Below are 21,068 nucleotides of genomic sequence, written 5' to 3'. Positions count from 1 at the left end.
TTGGTTGCAGGAGCAGCAGGACTAGCAGCCCAATATTCCAGGATTCCATTGTTTTAAATGTGATACAGCAGGTGGGATTACAGGGGAAGGGGGTGGCATTACTAGTCAGGGAAAATGTCACGAGAGTGCTCTATCTGGACAGACTGGAGAACTTGTCTACTGAGGCTTCATGGGTAGAATTCATGCATAAGAAAGACATGACCACATTAATGGGATTATACTTATAGACCATTTGACAGTCCACAGAATTTAAAAGACCAAATTTGTAGAGAGATTACAGACTGTTACAGGAAACAAAGTTGTAATAGTAGCTGATTTTAACTTTCCAAATATTGACCAGGACTCCCATATTGTATAAGAGATGAATGGAAAAGAGTTTGTCAACTGTGTTCAGGAAAATTTCCTTAATCAGTACATAGAATCCCAACCAGAGAGAGCACGATTCATTATGAAACGAGACAGGGCAGGTGACAGAACTTTGTGTAGGGGAACACTTTGTTCCATAATGCCATTAGTATCAGAGTAATTGGGGAAAAGGATAGGTCTGATCCATAGGTTGAAATTCTAAATCGGAGAAATGCCAATTTTGACGGTATCATAAAGGATTCAGAAAGTGTGGATTGGGACAGACTGTATTTTGGCAAAGGTGTACTTGTCAAGTGGGAGTCCATCAAAAGCGAAGTTTTGAGATTACAGAGTGCATGTTCCTGTCAGAATAAAAGGTAAGGATAACAGGTTTAGGACATCTTAGTTTTCAAGAGATATTGAGGCCATGGTTAAGAGAAAGGAGGAGGTGCATAACAGGTATAAACAAATTAGATACTGAGGAATATAAGAAAAGCAAGAGAACCCTTAGGAAGGAAATCAGTTGGGCTAAAAGTCGACATGAGGCTGCTATAGCAAACAAGGTGAAAAGAGAATCCTGAGGGCTTCTACAAATATATTAAGAGCAAAAGAACAGAAAGAGACAAAATTTGTCCTCAGGAAGATCAGAGTGTGGGGCTGAAAGAGATGGGGGAGATCTTAAATGGATTTTTTGCATCTGTATTTACTCGGGATATGGACAGAGAGTCTATAAACTCTTCCTCCCCTCCCCCCCAGCTTCTTACTCTTTCTCCCCTTCCTTCCCAGTCCTGAAGACAGACCTTGGACCGAAACGTCAACTGTTTTTTTCTTTTTCATAGATGCTGTCTGCTCACTGAGCTCCTCCACCATTTTGTGTGTGTTGAGGCAATGCAGCAGTGAAGTCATGGACCCTATACAGATTACAGAGAAGGAGGTGCTTGCTATTTTGAGGCAAATGAGGGTGGATAAATCCCCAGGGCCTGACAAGGTTTTCCCTTGGACCCTGTGGGAGACTATTGCAGGGATCCTAGATAATTAAAACATCCTTAGCTACAGGTGAGGTGCTGGAGGGTTGGAGGATAGCTAATGTTGTTCCATGGTTTAAAAAAAAGGACTACGAATAAGTCAGTAAATTATAGACAAGGAAGCCTGACATTGGAAGGTATTCTAAGGGACCAGATATATTTGGATAGGCAGGGATTGATTAAGGATATTCAACATGGCTTTGTTAAGTCGTGTCTAACCAATCTTAAGAGTTTTTCAAGGAAGTTACCAGGAAAGCTGATGAAGGTTGTTGTCTATATCGACTTTAGCAAAACCTTTAACAAGATCTCGTGAGGGACTATGGTCAAGTAGATTCAGTTGGTTGGCATTCAAGATGAGGTAGAAAAATGCATTCGATACTGGTTTCATGGAAGAAGCCAGAAAGTGGGAGAAGATGAGTACAGGGATCAGAGGGTATGGAGAGAAAATAGGTACAGGGTTCTGAGTTGGATGATCAGCCATGATCATACTGAATGGCGGTGCAGGCTCGAAGGGCTGAATAGCCTACTCCTGCACCTATTTTCTATACTTCTATGGTTCTCTCTCTCACTGGAGACCTGTGACTAGTGGTTGCCAAAGAGATCAGTGCTGGGTCCATTGTTGTTTGTCATCTATATCGACAATCTGGATGATAATGTGGAAAAACTGAATCAGCAAATTTGGGATGACACCAAGACTGGGAATGTAGAGGACAGCAAGGAAGACTATCAAGTTTGCAGCAGGATCAGGGCCAACTGGAAAAATGGGGTGAAAAATGGCAGATGGAATTTAATGCAGACAAGTGTGATGTATGCACCAACCAGAGTAAGTCTTACACTGTGAATGTTAAGGCACTGAGGAGTGTGGCAGAACAAAGATCTGGGAATACAGGTGCATAATTTGTTGAAAGTAGCATCACAGGTAGGTAATGTCTTAAAGAAAGCTTTTGGCACATTGGTTGTCATAAATCAATGTACTGAGTACAGGAATTGGGATGGTATGTTGAAATTGTATAGGACGTTGATGAGGGCTAATTTGGAGTACTGTGTGCAGTTTTGTTCATCTACCTACAGGAAAGATGTAAAGAAGATTGAAAGAGTGCAGAGAAAATTTACAAGAACATTGCTAGGACTTGAGGTCCGAAGTTATAGAGAAATGTTGACTAGGTTAGGACTTTATTCCCTAGAACGTAGAACATTGAGGGGAGATTTGATAGAGGTATGCAAAATTATAAGGGGTATAGATAGACTAAATGCAAGCAGGTTTTTTCAATTGAAGTTGGGTGAGACTACAACTAGAGGTCATCAGTTAAGGGTGAAAGGTGAAAAGTTTAAGAGGAACAAGAGGGGGAACTGCTTCTCACAGAGGGTGGTGAGACTGCCAGTTCAAGTGATAGATACATGTTCGATTTCAACACACAAGAGAAATTTGCACAGGTACATGGATGGGAGGGGTATGTAGGGCTATGGTCTGTATGCAGGTCAATGAAACTAGGCAGATTAATGGATCAGCAGACCTGATGGGCTGAATGGCCTGTTTCTCCACCACCGAACTTGTCCTCACAGTACAATTCCATTCTATCCCTCTTGGTTCAGTCCCTTCCCACGTACAACCGCAACACTTCTCAGACTCTCAATCTCCTCAATGACTTTCAATTCTCTGGCCCTGACTGCCTTATTTTCACCATGGATGTCGAGTCCCTATACACTTCTGCAATCCTCACTCCCGCCCACCCCCCCCCATCCACCACATCAAGGAGGCCTCAAAGCTCTTTGTTTCTTTCTCAATAAAAGAACCAACCAGTTCCACTCCACCATCACTCTCCTCCACCTGGCAGAACTGGCTCTCTTCAGGCTCGAAGTCATGGGCATCCACATGGGTCCCAGCTATACCTGCCTTTTCTTTGGATACAAAAAACTGTCCTCATTTGATGTCTTCTCCAGTAATACTCCCCATCTCTTCCTCCGCTATACTGACAAGTGCATTAATGCTGTTTCATGCACCCATGCTGAGCTTGGCAATTTAATCAACTTTGCCTCTAACTTCCACCCAGCCTTTAAATTCACATGGTCCGTTTCTGACCTCTTCCCTCCCCTTTCTCAATCTGTCTCCATCTCTGGAGACAAACTGTCAACTGACATCTTTTATAAACCTACCAATTCCCATGGATATCTTGACCAGACCTCTTCCCACCCTGTCTCCTGTAAAAATGTTATTCCCTTTCCTCAGTTCCTTCACCTCTGCCACATCTGTTCCTAGGACACAGCTTTCCCTTCCAAGACATCAGAGATGTCCTCCTTCTTCAAAGAACGTGGTATCCATTCATCCACCATTGACGCTGCCCTCACCTACACTTCCTCCATTTCCCGAACATCTGTGCTCACTCTATCTTCCCACCGCCTTAACAATGATAGTTCTTGTCCTTATCTACCAACCCAAGAGCCTTCGCATCCAACACATACATCATCCTCCACAACTTCTGCGATCTCTAAAGGGATCCTACCACTAAACATCTTTACCTCAATTCCCTCTCCACTTTCCATAGGGATTTCTCCCTCTCGGATTCCCTCATCCATTTGCCCCTCCCAACTCTTATAACTGCAAGTGGATAAAGTGATATACCTCCTCCCTCATCTGCACTCAGGGCCTCAAAACTCAAAAGGTCCTTCCAGGTGAAGCAACACTTCACCCAGGGGCACCTATTGTGTTGAGTGCACCTGATGTGGGCTCCTCTACATTGGTGAGACCCATCGTAAATTGGGGGGGCCACTTTGTCGAGTACCTCCGCTCCATCCGCCAAAAGTGGAACTTCCTGGTGGCCAAACATTTTAATTCTGATTCCCATTCTGACATGTCACTGCATGCTTTCCTCTTGTGCTAAAGTGAGGCTACCCTCAGGGTGGAGGAGCAACACCGTATATTCAGTCTAGGTAGCCCCCAACCTGATGGCATGAATATTGATTTCTCCTTTGCTTAAAAAAAAATTCCCTCCCCTCTTCTTCTGCTCCACACTCTAGCTTCTTAGCTCTTTCCCCTCCTCTATGGTCCACTCTCCTCTTATCAAATTCCTCCTTCTCCAGCCCTTTTATCTTTCCAACCCACTTGGCTTCACCTATCACCTTCAAATTATCTTCCTTCCTCTCTCACCCCCTTTTTATTTTGGTCCCTTCCCCCTTCCTTTACAGCCCTAAAGAAAGGTCTCGTCCCAAAGTGTTAACTGTTCATTCGTTTTCATAGATGTTGCCTGACCTAATGAGTTCCTCCAGGAGTTTGTGTGTGTATTGCTTTGGATTTCCAACATCTCCAGACTTTCTCATGTTTCTGTGCTGTCGTGTTCTTGTGTCTATGTCAAAAAAAAACTCGGTGGGCATGACCTATCAGCACAAGGCCACATTTGGCTTCTTTGGTAATCAAAAAGCAACTACCATTTATCTGTAACAGAATTTGCTTAAAAGGTCTTTGGATTTATCATTGTCTAATAATAGGGTTAATAGTCTTAATGATTGACAATTAAAACATTTAGCAGAGTAATTTAAGATGATTAAGAACAACTGGTATACCAAAGAGAAAATCTGATTTTTTATTTGCTTTTAAAATCCTGAATAGTAGCACAATGGATGTGTAATTTAAAGACTGGATCAATAACTGCAAAGAAAAGTTCAAATTCCACATAGCAAAGATGACCATGAAATAGGGCCATGAGGAAAACTGGATAAAGATAAAATTAGAGAGGAATAGAATTGCATAGGGTCAAACCAATCTGCTTTGTTCTTATTGAGTCTTCAGTCATAGGAGGCATTTAAGACTGTGGTGATAGGGGTGAGCAATACATAGTCTTTCTTGGCCTAGGGTAACACCATGATCTCAGTTTCAAGTAAAGGAATCAAATACTTTCAGTGAGGAATGTAGGAGAGCATGCTTGGCGCAGCATCATTCATACCCAATGAAGTGGCAACTGATGCATATACATTCTCACCATGGCCATAACTAAGCAATAGTTCTGCAGTCCTACTACAGTCACTCATAATGGTAGTGGAAAATTAAATAATGGGAGGAGAAAGTTCCACCAACGTTCCCCTCCTCAGTTTTAACTAAGCCCAGCACATAAATGTAGTAAGGATGCTGAAAGCTTTTCCGTCATCTTCAGCCAGGAGGTGTTAAGCTGATTATCTACCCGTGAATGTACGAGTTTCCTCCAGGTGCTCTGATTTCCTGCCACCTTCCAAACACATCACAGCCAGTGGGTTAATTGGTCATGGTAACTTATCCCATGATGAGGCCAGGTGGGTTGCTGGCGGCACAGCTTGAATCTCTAAATAAAATAAACAAACTTATTGTCCAAAACTAATTTCACCTTGAAGTAATCTGAATTGTACAAGATGTAACACTGGCAACTATCTCAAGAGGGGAAAATTGCCCACCCAAGATCTGTACGCACAGCATGAAGTACATCAAATTTCCTAATACTTTACTATTTGTTCATTCTCAAACATCTCATCGTGATGAAAGGTGTTATTGACAATGATGTATCAAACAGCACTTGCTCAACAACAAGCTCACTAATCGTCAGTAACACTAAACCCCAAACTTCACTGCAGCATCACTCCAAAAGCTCTTATCTTAAGGCATCTCATATTAGAGGTGAAGTCATACCAGCAAAGCATTTGGTCAAGTGTGACATCATCGAACAACGATTGAAGTGAAGACAATGGGTTTGGAGGGGACTACACTCAAACAGCTAAAGTTATCAAAAGTTAGAATTTCAGTCAAGAACACGTGTTCTCAAACAGGAGTCATAATCAGAATCAACATCAGATTTACTATCACTGGCATATGTCATGAGATTCAACGGACCCCTTGCTTAATGATATTGGTCTATGGCATACAAAAAAATTAGAAACCACTGGTCTAGAATGTTGCTCCAGAATTCTGAGTCCGGAAATCTTCAACTGCATCATGTGTGATGATCATGAGGTCAGCAGTCGAAAAACGCACTGAATTACAATACTGAGCTCCTTTCTCAGATCTTCACGTAATGAAGAAGTGCCTGGACAACAGTTAGGCTTGGGCTAATAAGATGCAAATAGTACTCAAACCACACAAGGATCAACCAGGGTTCATCTCTGATAAGAAAGAGTCTAAACCTCTCTCTCTGGCATTAACATCACCAAATGACACAGAAGAGAGAAGAAACTTGACTGGATCATTCAAATAAAAATAGTGCTCACAAAGACAGAGTGTAAAAATAGTATACACAAAAACCTTGCATGTACAGTTCATTTTGTCTGCTCCTCACAAATTAAAATCACTACTCAGAACAAAAGACTACATGAGCACAGAATCACCACCACTACCATTTGTACTTAAAGTCACTTGACATCCTCAGTAAAATACTTTGTTTTCATTAGATTAAAATTTTGGAACTTTTGACTGATGAGTCCCGTGCAAGTGGCTTCACAAGGACTCCTCTACTGAGGAGACTGTCACCAACTCTCCAAAGTTGGCAAAGGCTACGGAGGATTAGAAAGGTATGTGGCTCAAAGCATAGTATGGTAGAAATGGGGTTTAATTCATGGAATACTGGCACCATGACTGAGGAACAAGAGAACTGTTTCATTGGGATGGTTTTCATCTGAAATGGCACTGGGACCAGGGTGGCAGACAGGGCTTTAAACTAGATAGATCTGGGAAAGGTTTCAAGAATAAATCAAAATGCAATCAGAGCACAATATCTCAGGATAGAAGTGGGTGAGGGTGGGTGGAATTTGACAAGTGTGACTGGTACACAGAAGTATGCAGCACAGAGTAAATCCAGACTTGGTAAAAACTATATAAGAAAACAAAACCTTAACAGTCTTGGTTTGAAAAAGTAAAGCATTTACAACAAGATTATTTGGACTTCTCTTTCCTTCCAGTCCCGGAGAAGGGTCTTGGCCTGTTTACCTTTCAACTGTTACCTTTTTCAACTGTTTACCTTTTTCCATAGATGTTACCTGGCCTGCTGAGTTCCTCCAACATCTTGTGTGTGTTACAATAGGTAGAATGGTTGATAGCACAGATAACAACTAATACCCATTACAGAGATGAGCCTGCTGGGTGACCTTGATTAGGTGCTCAGTTATCCAGGTTATATGGCATGCCAAAACAGCAACAAAATTAGGTAATGTTTGAAATCAAGGAAGGTATCCCAGCAGTGTTGAGTCATAATAATAATGTGAATAATAATGCAGAATCAGGTCGGGCTGAAATCATAAAAACCAGGGGAAAGGGGACATGCGTGGGAGTAGTCTTTGGCCCTAAAATGTGACCTTGCAATGAGGCAGAGCATAAATGGGAAATATATATGCAGCACATTACAAGGGAAATACAACTGACGTGGAAGATTTTCATTTATGTAACAAATGGACAAACCAAACTGGCAAGTGTGATAGAGAAGAACTTGAGAAGTGCTTCTTCTAGCAGTATGTTATAGAAACCAGCCAAGATCAGAGTATTTTGGAAATGGTCATGAGTGATAAGGAAGTATTAATAAGAGATCTTGCGGTGGAAGATCCCCTACGAGGTAGTGATTAAAATATAATAGAATTCTACATGTATTTTGAGAATGCACTGGACCAAAATCAATCTTCAACTTAAATAGGTCAATTATAATCGCATCAAGGTGAAATTGTCTAAGATGGACTGAGAAAAATAAACTAAGAGACAGGTAAATAGATGATCTATGACAGACACTCAAATAGCTAGACCACAACACACAGCAAGAATTCATCCAAATTAGAAGTGATTCTATGAGAAAGGGTCATATTCAGTGGTTAACAAAGGAGATCAAGGATAACAAAAAATTGAACAGTAAGGCACACAGATTGCCAGTGGTATATCGGAGGATTAAGGTGGTCCGGATCCATCAGCTAAGCTGTCAAGAGAATTGAATTTGAGAGAAAATATACTTGTACACTCAGGTGCTGCATAGCACTGATTCGTTACAACACAATTATCCAATTTTTTATTGACTTTTTTTAAATACAGGTGTTCCCCACCCCCACCCCCAACAAAGGTAGAGCATTCCTATGAAACCTTCCTTAAGCCAAAATGGCATAAAGCAAAGAACCATTAATTTATATGGGAAAAATTTTCGTAAAAGCAAAAATCCTCTTTGTAATGTGAAAACAGGTTACTAAGGTAGGTCTTTTGTAAAAGCGAAGTGGCGTAAAGTGAACATTCGTAAAGCAGGGGACACTTGTAATGCAAACTAATTCTAAAGAACACTTAAAACTTCTCAAGAGCAGCCATCATTACAGTAAACATTCAATCAGCTAATTACACATGCTCTGAGCCATTCACAGCCAATCACTTATTAGTTCATGCTCTTCCTCTCCTGCGTGTGTAAACATTCTTCTCCTTCACCATTCTATTTTTTTTCCACCCACAAAGTCTGGAAATGGCCTGCAATTTTCAGTGAGGGTAGTACACCAAAGATAACTAGGAAAAGCATTAGCATCGATGTGGAACTGCAAGTGATTTGGCCTTTCGAGGCTGGTGAGCCTCACGTTAACGTTGGCGCCTCTTTGAAATTGGCTGCATCAACGATCAGAGCAATTTTTAAAAATATGCAGACAAGATAAAAGCTTCTACAACAATGACCTCAGAGTTATCATTAATGAAGGTGACTTGTTCAATGAGACATTTGCTTGAAAAAAAAATGGAAAACAGACCAAATAAATGGGTGGATGACCAAACACAACAAAGTAAGCCCCAAAGCCAGCTGGACGCATCTTCAATCATATTCAAGAAGAACATGATACATCGGTAACATTCACAGCCAACAGAGAATGGTTTGATGGATTTAAACAGCACAATAACCTCCATGGTATACCCATCTCTGGTGAAGCGGCTAGTGCAAACAGCAAGGCAGCCTAGGAAATACCATCAAGAAACCTCACCACCAGCATCACTACAATCATACAAATCATGGACCAGTTTGTTGATAATGATTCTGACTGGAAGTGAAGCAATGAGGCAAAGAGTAATTCGTGACATGATTTCATGCCACTGAGAACTGCTTCATGAGAAGAAACTTGAGGAAGGGCAGTCAAATCTCAATACTTACTTGAAGAAGAAGCCAAAGTTAGAGGACCCACAGCCTGGTCCCTCCTCTAAAGTGTAACCACCGCCTGCTTCCCCCTGCTGCCGCAATGTGATACTGCTCCACTGATGTACAGGTTAGGCCTATTTGCATGTTTGTTCCCTCCACAAATTAACAAATTACTGTGTCTACATAAAATAATATCATATCTTGGGATTTTTTTTTATTAAATTGGGCACACATAATATCAAAACAAACTGCAGTTGCTATGGGTTATAAATAAGGAGGCTAAGGTACATATAGGACCTTTAGAGATCAAGGCTGGTGAAATAATAACAGGAAATAATGGAATTTCAGATGCATTAAATAGGTTTTTTTGATTCAGTCTTTATATATCCCTAAAATATCAGATAGGCAAGAACTTCTAAAAATTTTAACCTAGGAGACAAAGTATTAGAAAAGCTCATAGACTGAAGGGAGACTAAATTCTAGGAAGATACCAAAAGATTGGAAAATAGTTCATAACACCATAAGACTTAGGAACAGAATTAGGCCATTCGGCCCTTTGAATTTGCGCCACGATTCCATTATGGCTGATTTATTTTCTCCTGCGTTCTCACTGTAACCCTTGATGCCCTCACGAACCAAGAAACTATCAACTTCTATTTTAAATATACCCAATGTCTTGGCCTCCATAGCCATCTGTGGTAATGAATTCCACAAATTCACCATATTCTGGCTAAAGAAATTCCACCTCATCTTTGTTTGAAAGGGATGTCCCTCTATTCTGAGGCTGTGCCCTCTGGTCCTAGACTCCCTGACTAGAGGAAACACCCTCTCCATTTCCACTCTATCCATTCAACTAAAATCCACTGGTATCCTCTGCTCCAGTGAGTACAGCTACAGGGCCATCAAACCCTACTCAGTATTAACCCTTGCATTCCTGGGATAATTCTTGTAAACCTCCTCCAGACCCTCTCCAATGCCAGTATATCTCTTAGATCTGAGGTCCAAAACAGCTCACAATGCTCCAAATGAGATCTGACAAATACTTTATAAAGCCTCAGTATTATATCCTTGCTTTTATATTCCAGTCCTCTCAAAATATCTTTATTCTTTCCACCAAAGAACATGGCTATATACTGTATTCCATCTGCTGCCCATTATCTGAATATGTCCACATTCTCCTGCAGATTCCCTGATTCCTGAACAGAAAATGCTCCTCCACATACCTCTGCATCATGCACAAACTTGACCAAAATGCCTTCATCCAGATCATTGACATATAACATGCAAACCCACCACAGACCTTTGGAGAAAAGCAATAGTCTCTGGTAGTCAATGAGAAAAGATGCCCTTTATTTGCACTCTTTGCCTTCTGCAAGACAGCCGATCTTCTGTCCATGCTTGTATCCTTTTGTAATACCGTGGGCTCTTATTTTGTTTAGCTGCCTTATATGTAGTTCCTTATCAAAAGCCTTCTGAAAATCAAAACAAAAACACTGATTCTTCTTTATCTATCCTGCCTGTTATTTCAACAAGTAACAAATTTCAACAAATTTATTAGGCAAATTTCCCCTCAAGAAAACCAGGCAGACTTCAGCCTATTTTTAATCAGCCTCCAAATACACCAAAACCTCATCCTTAATAATGAACTAACATCTTGCCAACCACTGAAGTCAAGCTAACTGGCCTATAATTTCCCAGTCTTTTGCCTCCATCCCTTCTTAAAGAGTGGAGTACCTTTGTAATTTTCCATCCACTAGAACCATTCCAGAATCTAGTGATTCTTGAAAGATCATTACTAATGCCTCCACAATCTCCTCAGATATCACTTTCTGAACCCTGGAGGGAACTTATCCACCATCAGACCTTTCAGTTTTCCAAGCACCTTCTCCTTAGTAACAGCAACCATACTCACTTTTGCCCTGAAACTCTTGAATTTCTGGCATACTGCTGGTGTCTTCCATAGCAAAGACTGATACAAAATACTTAGCAGTTGGTCCACTATTTCTTTGTTCCCCATTCCTCTGTCTGCAGTGACATTTTTCAGCAGTCTGATTGTCCATTCTTGGTCTTCTTTCACTCTTCACATGCCTAAAAAATCTTCTGGTATCTTCTTTTATATTATTGGCTAGCTTACCTTCATATTTCAAGAATACTGTTCTTGGACTACAATTCAGCATTCCTCCAGGCCTGACAAGAAGCTCAGAGACCTCAGCCTTCACCCACCTTGTGCAGCTGGATCCTGGACTTGCTGTCAGATCACCAGCAGGTGGTAAAAAGGTGCTCCCTCACCTCTGACCTTCAACACATGAGCCTCTCAGGGCTGTGTCCGAAGCCCCCTCCTTAACTCTCTGCATACCAATCACTGTGTCACCACCCACAGCTCCAATCTTCTAATTAAATTTGCTGACAATACTACATTGTTTGGCCTCATCTCAAATAATAATGAAGGCAGCCGACAGAGAAGTCATCACCTTGACATTATGGTGCCAAGAAAATAACCTCTCCTTCAATGATGCAAAAACAAAGGAGCTGGTTGTGGACTTCAGGAGGAATGGAGACAGGGTAACCCCCATTGAGATAAATGGATCTGGGATTGAGAGACTGACAGCTTTAAGTTCCTTGGCATACACATCACCGAGGATCTCGTGATCTGTACATATCCGCTGTGTTGTGAAGAAAGTACCAGAGCGCCACTTCACCTCAGGTGGTTGAAGTCATTTGGCATGAGTCCCCAAACCCTAAAAACTTATTACAGGCGCACAATTGGGAGCATCCTGACTGGCTGCATCACTACCTGGTATGGGAACTGTACTTCCCTCAATCACACCAGAGTTTTCCCTGGCCCTAGTTAGGCAATTCACTAGGACCTTGGTCTCAGCATGGTTGAGATGGAGACAGTCCTCAATACTGGTGCCAATGTTACATGAAAACAAAACTAAATTCAGTCTCACTTCTCTCACACCAATCCTTGAAGCACACTATGATCTTATTAACCCCATAGCAATTTAGTCAAGATGACTTCTTGCTCAAAAAAGGATGAAGGCAGGCAAGAACATCTATTGTTGGCAAGAAGCTGGAGTTAATAAATCAAAGAGGAAATAACTAATCATTTAGAAAAGCTAAATATAACCAAACTCGTCAACATGGAAAGTACATCATGTTTGAGTTGACAAATTAGCTCCAAATCTTTGAGGACATGACAGGGAGAGATGATGGAGTGAAATCTGTAAATGTGTTTTTAGATTCCAAAAGACATTGGCAGGGTACCACAAAAGAGTTTGATGGATCAGTTAAGAATACAAAAGGTACTGGAGAAAGTGTTAACATAGATTAAAAACACGCTAATACATAGAAAACAAAGTTGGAGTAATTGGGTCCTCTCAGGTTGGAGGGATACAACTAGCGAAGTACCCTGGGGAACAGTTCTTAATCCCCAATTGTTTACTCTCTACATTAATGACCTACGAATTAAACATAATATTTTTTAAGTTTGCCAAGATACACAAATAGATGGAAGGGTACATTGTGATGAGGACACTTCTGCAATGGCACATATAGAGATTTACAAATTGGGTGACTGGATGAAACCCTGGCAAATTAAATTTAAAGTGGAAAAGCACAAGGTCAGGCACTTAGAGGGGTGTGAAATGAGGGTAGAAGCAAAAAACTAGTAAGGTGAAAAGTAAAAGTGGCAGGCAGGCAAATCCAGGGCAAAAAGCAAAAAGGGACACTTTTCAACATAATTGTATAAGGGCTAAGAGTGTTGTAAAAACAAGCCTGAAGGCTTTGTGTGTCAATGCGAGGAGCATTCGTAACAAGGTGGATGAATTGAATGTGCAGAGAGTTATTAATGAATATGATATAGTTGGGATCACAGAGACATGACTCCAGGGTGACCAAGGATGGGAGCTCAACCATCCAGGGATATTCAATATTCAGGAGGGATAGACAGGAAAGAAAAGGACGCGGGGCAGCATTGCTGGTTAGAGAGGAGATTAACACAATAGAAAGGAAGGACATTAGCCTGAAGGATGTGGAATCGATATGGGTAGAACTGCATAACACTAAGGGGCAGAAAACGCTGGTGGAAGTTGAGTACAGGCCACCTAACAGTAGTAGAGAGGTTGGGGATGGCATTAAACGGGAAATTAGAAATGCGTGCAATAAAGGAACAGTAGTTATAATGGGTGACTTCAATCTACATATAGATTGGGTGAACCAAATTGGTAAGGGTGCTGAGGAAGAGGATTTCTTGGAATGAATGTGGGATGGTATTCTGAACCAACATGTTGAGGAACCAACTAGAGAGCAGGCCATTCTAGATTGGGTATTGAGCAATGAGGAAGGATTAGTTAGCAATCTTGTCGTGTGCGGCCCTTTGGGTAAGAGTGACCATAATATGGTGGAATTCTTCATTAAGATGGAGAGTGACATAGTTAATTCAGAAACAATGGTTCTGAACTTAAAGAAGGGTAACTTTGAAGGTATGAGACATGAATTAGCTAAGATATACTGGCAAATGATACTTAAAGGGTTGACGGTGGATATGCAATGGCAAGCATTTAAAGATCACATGGATGAACTACAACAATTGTTCATCCCAGTTTGGCAAAAGAATAAACCAGGGAAGGTAGTGCACCCGTGGCTGACAAGGGAAATTAGGGATAGTATCAAGTCCAAAGAAGAAACATATAAATTAGCAAAAAAAAATCAGCGCACCTGAGGACTGGGAGAAATTCAGAGACCAGCAGAGGAGGACAAAGGACTTAATTAGGAAAGGGAAAGCTGGCAGGGAACATAAAAACTGACTGTAAAAGTTTTTATAGATACATGAAAAGAAAAAGATTGGTCAAGACAAATGTAGGACCTTTACAGTCAGAAACAGGTGAATTGATCATAGGGAACAAAGACATGGCAGATCAATTGAATAACTACTTTGGTTCTGTCTTCACTAAGGAGGACATAAATAATCTTCCGGAAATAGTAGGGGACCGAGGGTCTAGTGAGATGGAGGAACTGAGGGAAATACATGTTAGTAGGGAAGAGGTGTTAGGTAAATTGAAGGGATTAAAGGCAGATAAATCTCCAGGGCCAGATGGTCTGCATCCCAGAGTGCTTAAAGAAGTAGCCCAAGAAATAGTGGATGCAGTAGTGATAATTTTTCAAAACTCCTTAGATTCTGGATTAGTTCCTGAGGATTGGAGGGTGGCTAATGTAACCCCACTTTTTAAAAAAAGGAGGGAGAGAAAAACCAGGGAATTATAGACCGGTTAGTCTGACGTCAGTGGTGGGGAAAATGCTAGAGTTGGTTATCAAAGACGTGATAACTGCACATTTGGAAAGAGGTGAAATCATCGGACAAAGTCAGCATGGATTTGTGAAAGGAAAATCATGTCTGACGAATTTTATAGAATTTTTTGAAGATGTAACTAGTAGAGTGGATAGGGGAGAGCCAGTGGATGTGGTATATTTAGATTTTCAAAAGGCTTTTGACAAGGTCCCACACAGGAGATTAGTGTGCAAACTTAAAGCACACAGTATTGGGGGTATGGTATTGATGTGGATAGAGAATTGGTTGGCAGACAGGAAGCAAAGAGTGGGAGTAAACAGGACCTTTTCAGAATGGCAGGCAGTGACTAGTGGGGTACCGCAAGGCTCAGTGCTGGGACCCCAGTTTACAATATATATTAATGATTTAGATGAGGGAATTAAATGCAGCATCTCCAAGTTTGCGGATGACACGAAGCTGGGCGGCGGTGTTAGCTGTGAGGGGGATGCTAAGAGGATGCAGGGTGACTTGGATAGGTTAGGTGAGTGGGCAAATTCATGGCAGGTGAAATTTAATGTGGATAAATGTGAGGTTATCCACTTTGATTGCAAGAACAGGAAAACAGATTATTATCTGAATGGTGGCCGATTAGGAAAAGGGGAGGTGCAATGAGACCCGGGTGTCATTGTACACCAGACATTGGAGGTGGGCATGGGGGTACAGCAGGTGGTGAAAAAGGCAAATGGTATGTTGACATTAGTTGATTTGAGTACAGGAGCAGGGAGGTTCTACTGTAGTTGCACTAGGCCTTGGTGAGACCGCACCTAGAGTATTGTGTGCAGTTTTGGTCCCCTAATCTGAGGAAAGACATTCTTGCCATAGAGGCGTACAGAGGAGGTTCACCAGATTGATTCCTGGGTTGGCTGGGCTTTCATATGAAGAAAGACTGGATTGACTAGGCTTATACTCACTAGAATTTAGAAGATTGACGGGGGATCTTATTGAAACATATAAAATTATAAAGGGATTGGACAGGCTAGATACAGGAAGATTGTTTCAGATGTTGGGGAAGTCCACAGCGAGGGGTCACAGTTTAAGGATAAAGGGGAAGTCTTTTAGGACCGAGATGAGGAAGAACTTCTTCACACAGAGAGTGGTGAATCTGTGGAATTCTCTGCCACATGAGACAGTTGAGGCCGGTTCATTGGCTATATTTAAGCGGAAATTAGATATGGTCCTTGTGGCTAAAGGTTATCAGGGGGTATGGAGAGAAAGCAGGTACAGGATTCTGAGTTGGATGATCAGCCATGATCATGCTGAATGGCGGTGCAGGCTCGAAGGGCCAAATGGCCTACTCCTGCACCTATTTTCTATGTTTCTATGTTTAGACATCAGAAATCAAATGACAAGGATCTAAATGCAGAGAGACTGCAAGTGAGTCAAGTTCAGAGGGATCGAAGGGCTCTACGACATTAAATCAAAAAAAGCAGAGAACACAAACAACATGCTGCTTTTATTGAGAAGAGATCAGGGTTTAAGAATAAGGAGGCTTTACTGCACTTAAAGGTGTCGGCGTGGTCACACCTAGATTACTGTGCACAGTTTCAGTTGTCCTATCTGAAAAAAAGATATGGCTAACACCGGAGGCAGTCCAAAGGTCCAAAGATACACTAAGGTGTACCTGGAATGCAAATGACTGTCCCATTAAGTCTGAGTCTGTATTCACTGGAAGTTAGAAGAATAATAGGTGACTTTATTCAAACATGCAAGATCCTAAAATGGTAGATAGAGATATTTTCACTTGTGGGAGAGTCATAACAAGGAGATACACAGCTACAAAATAAGAGTTCAGTGATTTAAACCTGAGGTGCATGAAAAATGTATTCTCTTAAGGTAGCACGTCTCCAGAATCCTCTGTCCCCAAGGATTGTGGAGACCAGACCATTAGATAAATTTAAGCTGGAGATAGCTAAATATTTGAAAGAGTGAGGAACTGAGGGTTATGGGAAACTGGGACAGAAGAGGATTAGAGAGCTAATATAAATGGCCATATTGCATGGCAGAGTAGAGTTAATGGGCATGGTAGCCTATCCAGCTCCTCGTTTCTTGATGTGTGTTCACTGAATGCAGTCTGGGAATATTATGCAAAATGCAGGAAGTATTCAGCAATTTGGTGTGGCATTCTTCATTAGAACAGAGAAAGTGAAAAATAGTCTAGGTCGTGTAGAAGGCAGGGGTGGAACAAAGGGAATTTATCAGATATGATGGAACAACTTGGCAGTTAAAGGGTAGTTAAACTCCTTTGTCTTTGTGATATGTTGCTGATGTTATATAGTCTGTGTAATATTGTATAGTCTGACCTAATGCTGCATGCCTAGCAAACAAAACTACCTAAATGAAGGGCAAAGAAAAAAGGGCTGGCAAGCAAAATGGCTTTTTCTAACAGTAACAGAAAGAAAGAGCATTATGTAAAGTTGAAAAATTCAATATCAAGTCCTGCAAGCTGCAACTTGCCCAGATGGAGGATGAGCTGATGTTTCTTGTGCTTGCTTTGGGCCTCACTGTAATCATGCAGACCACCAGTTTGATAGATCAAAGTGAGAGCAGCAAGGGGAATTAAACTGGCAAGCAACTAGAAGGTCAGTCACTCCTGTGGAAGGAACACTGGTGCTCGGGAGAGCAGTTTCATCCAATCTGCATTTTGTTTCTCCAATTAGAGCAAAATTCATCTCTGACTACAATACTACAGCTTGGAAGAAGTGCAAATGAATTGTTGTTTCACCTAAAAAGACTGTTTGAGTGGGAAGGGAAGAGGTGAAAAGTCAGGTGCAGTACCTTCCGTGGCTGCGCAGAAAAGTACAATATGAAAGAGTCAGTGGGGACAGCGGAATTTTATCAGGGTGCATCCTTTTGAAATGTTGAAACAGGACAGGTGGGATTGCCTAACTGGTAGCACAATCATGTCAATGCTATCATAAACTGGAAAGGAGTAGAAGGCAAGGATCAAAGGAACTTTGTTCTTGCTCTTCCTAGGAGAAGGGGTGAGAGTAGAGGTGTGGGAAAGAGATGATATGCTGTTTTATCTCTGCCACTTGGCTTTGCTTGTTTCTTTAAATCAGTAATGCTTTTCTCCCGTTTCTGTTTTGTAACCCTCTCCCCTTGTCTGGAACATTGTAACATTAAGCTGCTAGACCTGCCTATTTCAATAACAGGTGATGTTTATCAATCCCCTCAACTTATTTATCAACTTCAGTGAACTCCACATTCAGTAGTTAGATATGGAATCTACTAAGCATATTCAGGCTCCAGTTCTTGGCCTATATTGTTGACATGCAGAATATTTTGTCATCTTAACTATTATACTTTTGTGCCAGTTTGCACATTGTTAGTGCTGCCGAAGAGTCTTGGCACGAAACGTCAACTGTACTCTCCCATAGTTGCAGCCTGGCTTACTGAGTTCCTCCAGCACTTTATGTCTGTTGCTTGGATTTCCAGCATCTGCAGATTTTTTCATTTGTACATCGTTAGCAATAAACAGCACAGTGGAGCATGTACACAATGTGAGAAAGTAGTAACTTTCCTTACTCAGACATATTTGCATTGTAGGCTACCATGGCCTCCTAATAGGTTATTCCCTCAGATTGATCCAATCACAAGCCCACTCTGGCAGCTAAATCCAACTACGTAGTTCATTCTACCAATTAAAATCAGGCTATTAGAGTACAATTTGTACCAGAATTCCAGCATCTTTGTCACCACTGAAAAGAAAATTTAACTGATTCAGGTGCATCCCCATCTCACTCCAGTCTGTTGATCTCTTGCCAAGCTTTATTCCATGTAATTTTAATACATTAGATTAATTTGCTAATCCACTTCAGGAGGCAGATAAAAGTGAATCACATTGGAATGCGATTAAATTCATACGCAGTACAAAAATAGGTAAATTTCCATCTCTACAAATAAGTAATGAATCAACCTTTTTTTAAAGCAACAACCTGAAAGACAGACAGCTACTTTTACCAATATTAATCTCTTCATTGAGATTTTTGAAATCAAATTAATTCTTCCAAAGAACCACTGTTGGATTGAAATTCTAGTTCACAGGATTATTAGACCATCTTTTTGGTTTATTAATCCAATTAACATAACTGCTGGAAATACTAGAGTCATCACTGTGCCTGGTTTTAATTGTAAAATTAATCCTATTCATTGTTATTGTTAATTATCATTTCATGCATTATGTTATCAGCCTATTGCTTTCATTCATTCATGCAAGCTTTCATATTGATTTTCAAAATGTTACCAAAATAGTCCCTTACTTTAATTTGGAGACTTGCTGATGCCACTTTCCTTTCCAGCTCTTCAACTTGCTGAAGAACGGCTACATCAATTTCAAATGCTTGATCCTCTATTGACCAGTTACGCACAGCTGCATCAGTAACTTGGTTTTCTTCATCATCTTTATTTATTTCAAAAATTGCAACTAAATGAGAAATAATTTTGAATTGCTTAAAATGGTTTGGTGGCAATTAATTATTCTAGAACATATTTAGTATATGGCCTCAAGCTGCAGTGTGGCTTGCTTACAGCCATCAGGAGAGAGGTGTTGGAGCTGGTACACTCTTCCAGGAGTGGTGTGGCATGGCCCCCAAGTTGAAGACGGTGCTGCCCCCAGTTTTCGCTCAGCAGAAAATATGCTCTATTGTGGCTCAAGTCTGGACCATTTTTTAATTGCATGGTTGTATCTTACTGATATCTTTATACGCTTGTATGTGCTATGATACGTTTATCCAATTATGTTATATGGCTCAGAATGTTGGACAATATCTAGTAACATGAGGAAACGAATTGAAGCAGCAGAGATGTGGCTTTTGAGGAGGATGCAAAGAATATCATGGACGAAATAAGTATCTAACAAGGATGTCACAAACAGAGCAAGCACAAAAAGAGAAATAATGTATGAGATCATGAAAAGGCAAAGTGACTTCATCGGACATGTGATTAGGACAGAGGAGTTAGAATGCACAGTAATTATGGGAAAGACTGAAGTAAAGAAAGCAAGAGGAAGGCAAAGACAAATGATGTTGGAGACAGCAGCCAAAGAACAGGAAATGAATACCAATGAATTGATCCACTTGACCCGAAACAGGAGTGTGTGGGCCATGGCAGTCAAAGCTCAATCTGGGCATGGCACCTGATGATGATTTGCTATGTGTACTTTGTGCTGTGTGATGTTTGGTACTGTGTTTTGCACCTTAGCCCCAGAGTAACGCTGTCTCATTTGGTTGTATTCATGGGATTTCAAGTATAGGTGAATGACAATTAAACTTGAATTGAATTATAAAGTTTGTACTCTTATTGCTTTAACACTTAATGACAAGTAATTTGAAAAAATCAAGATAAATTCTATTGTTCAAATACAGACAGAACAACGTTTAACAACGTACCATCTTTACTTCTGATGCAGGCCTGACTGATGTAATCCATGTGTTTTTGAAGCTGTTTCTGCATAGCCTTTTCTCTTATTCCCCTGAGATGAAGTACTTTGAATAGAGTCTTCATCTCCTCAGGATCAATTATTCTCCACCATCCTTTCTGCATTTCTTAAGAAAGTAAAAAAAATATAATACATTTGACCTCACTGAAAGCTTCCATTACATTCTATTGTTCAATATGAAGATTCAAACAATTTAAATGTCTGAATGGCATCTAATCAAGATAATTCAGCAGGACAAATGTTGTTGTAACCAGTTTTTTTAAAAAACGGGATATATCTAAAGGCAAGTATAGCAAAACTAATTCCACCACAGTAACATAGCTAATGACATTATCTATAATAATACAAGGCAAAATACACACAAGATGCAACTTAAAAAAGCCACTGGTTGTCAAAAGTAGAATAAAAATGTACCAAAAGCTAAAACTTAATTTTACACTTCATTTACACATATTCAGGATGTAGAAATACTTTACATGAGGAAATCTGCAGATGCTGGAAATTCAAACAGCACACATAAAATGCTGGTGGAACGCCACAGGCCAGGCAGCGTCTATAGGAAGAAGTACAGTCGACGTTTCGGGCCGAGACCCTTCAACAGTCCACCAGCATTTTGTGTGTGTTGTAGAAATACCTTTTCTCTTTCAGGAGATCAAGTTCAACTTTCTGGATGATTAAGTATTATTTTACCTTTATCTTTAAGTTAGAACCTAACATCACAAGAATGGGAAAAGGTGAGTCTTCCAGTATTGATTCTCTATATATATAGTTTTTAATAAATTATGATTAATACCAGTGTCTTCTTTCTAAAGGGAAATACAGCATAGTTCCTATGATGCAGA

At 40.6% G+C, this 21,068-nt stretch overlaps 1 protein-coding gene across 17 annotated transcripts in view; it reads right to left on the bottom strand.

Annotated features, from left to right (window-relative positions):
* The window catches only part of baz2ba (bromodomain adjacent to zinc finger domain, 2Ba), a 250,780-nt gene that overhangs the window by 20,520 nt on the left and 209,192 nt on the right, over positions 1-21,068 (bottom strand). For all 17 annotated transcript variants that reach the window (XR_009511572.1, XM_059966477.1, XM_059966482.1 and 14 more), the window contains 2 exons: positions 20,177-20,332; positions 19,049-19,212 (listed from right to left, as the gene is read on the bottom strand). Coding sequence is in view for 16 of the 17 variants with exons in the window: in XM_059966477.1 (XP_059822460.1) it covers positions 19,049-19,212; positions 20,177-20,332 (320 nt within the window). In the remaining variant the exon portion in view is untranslated. The remainder of the gene's footprint in view (positions 1-19,048; positions 19,213-20,176; positions 20,333-21,068) is intronic.

The sequence above is a fragment of the Hypanus sabinus genome, chromosome 4 (genome assembly GCF_030144855.1).
Source record: "Hypanus sabinus isolate sHypSab1 chromosome 4, sHypSab1.hap1, whole genome shotgun sequence".
NCBI classification, from domain to species: domain Eukaryota; kingdom Metazoa; phylum Chordata; class Chondrichthyes; order Myliobatiformes; family Dasyatidae; genus Hypanus; species Hypanus sabinus.
Note: the sequence above shows the minus strand (reverse complement) of the source record. Positions and strands in the feature narration are given on the sequence as shown.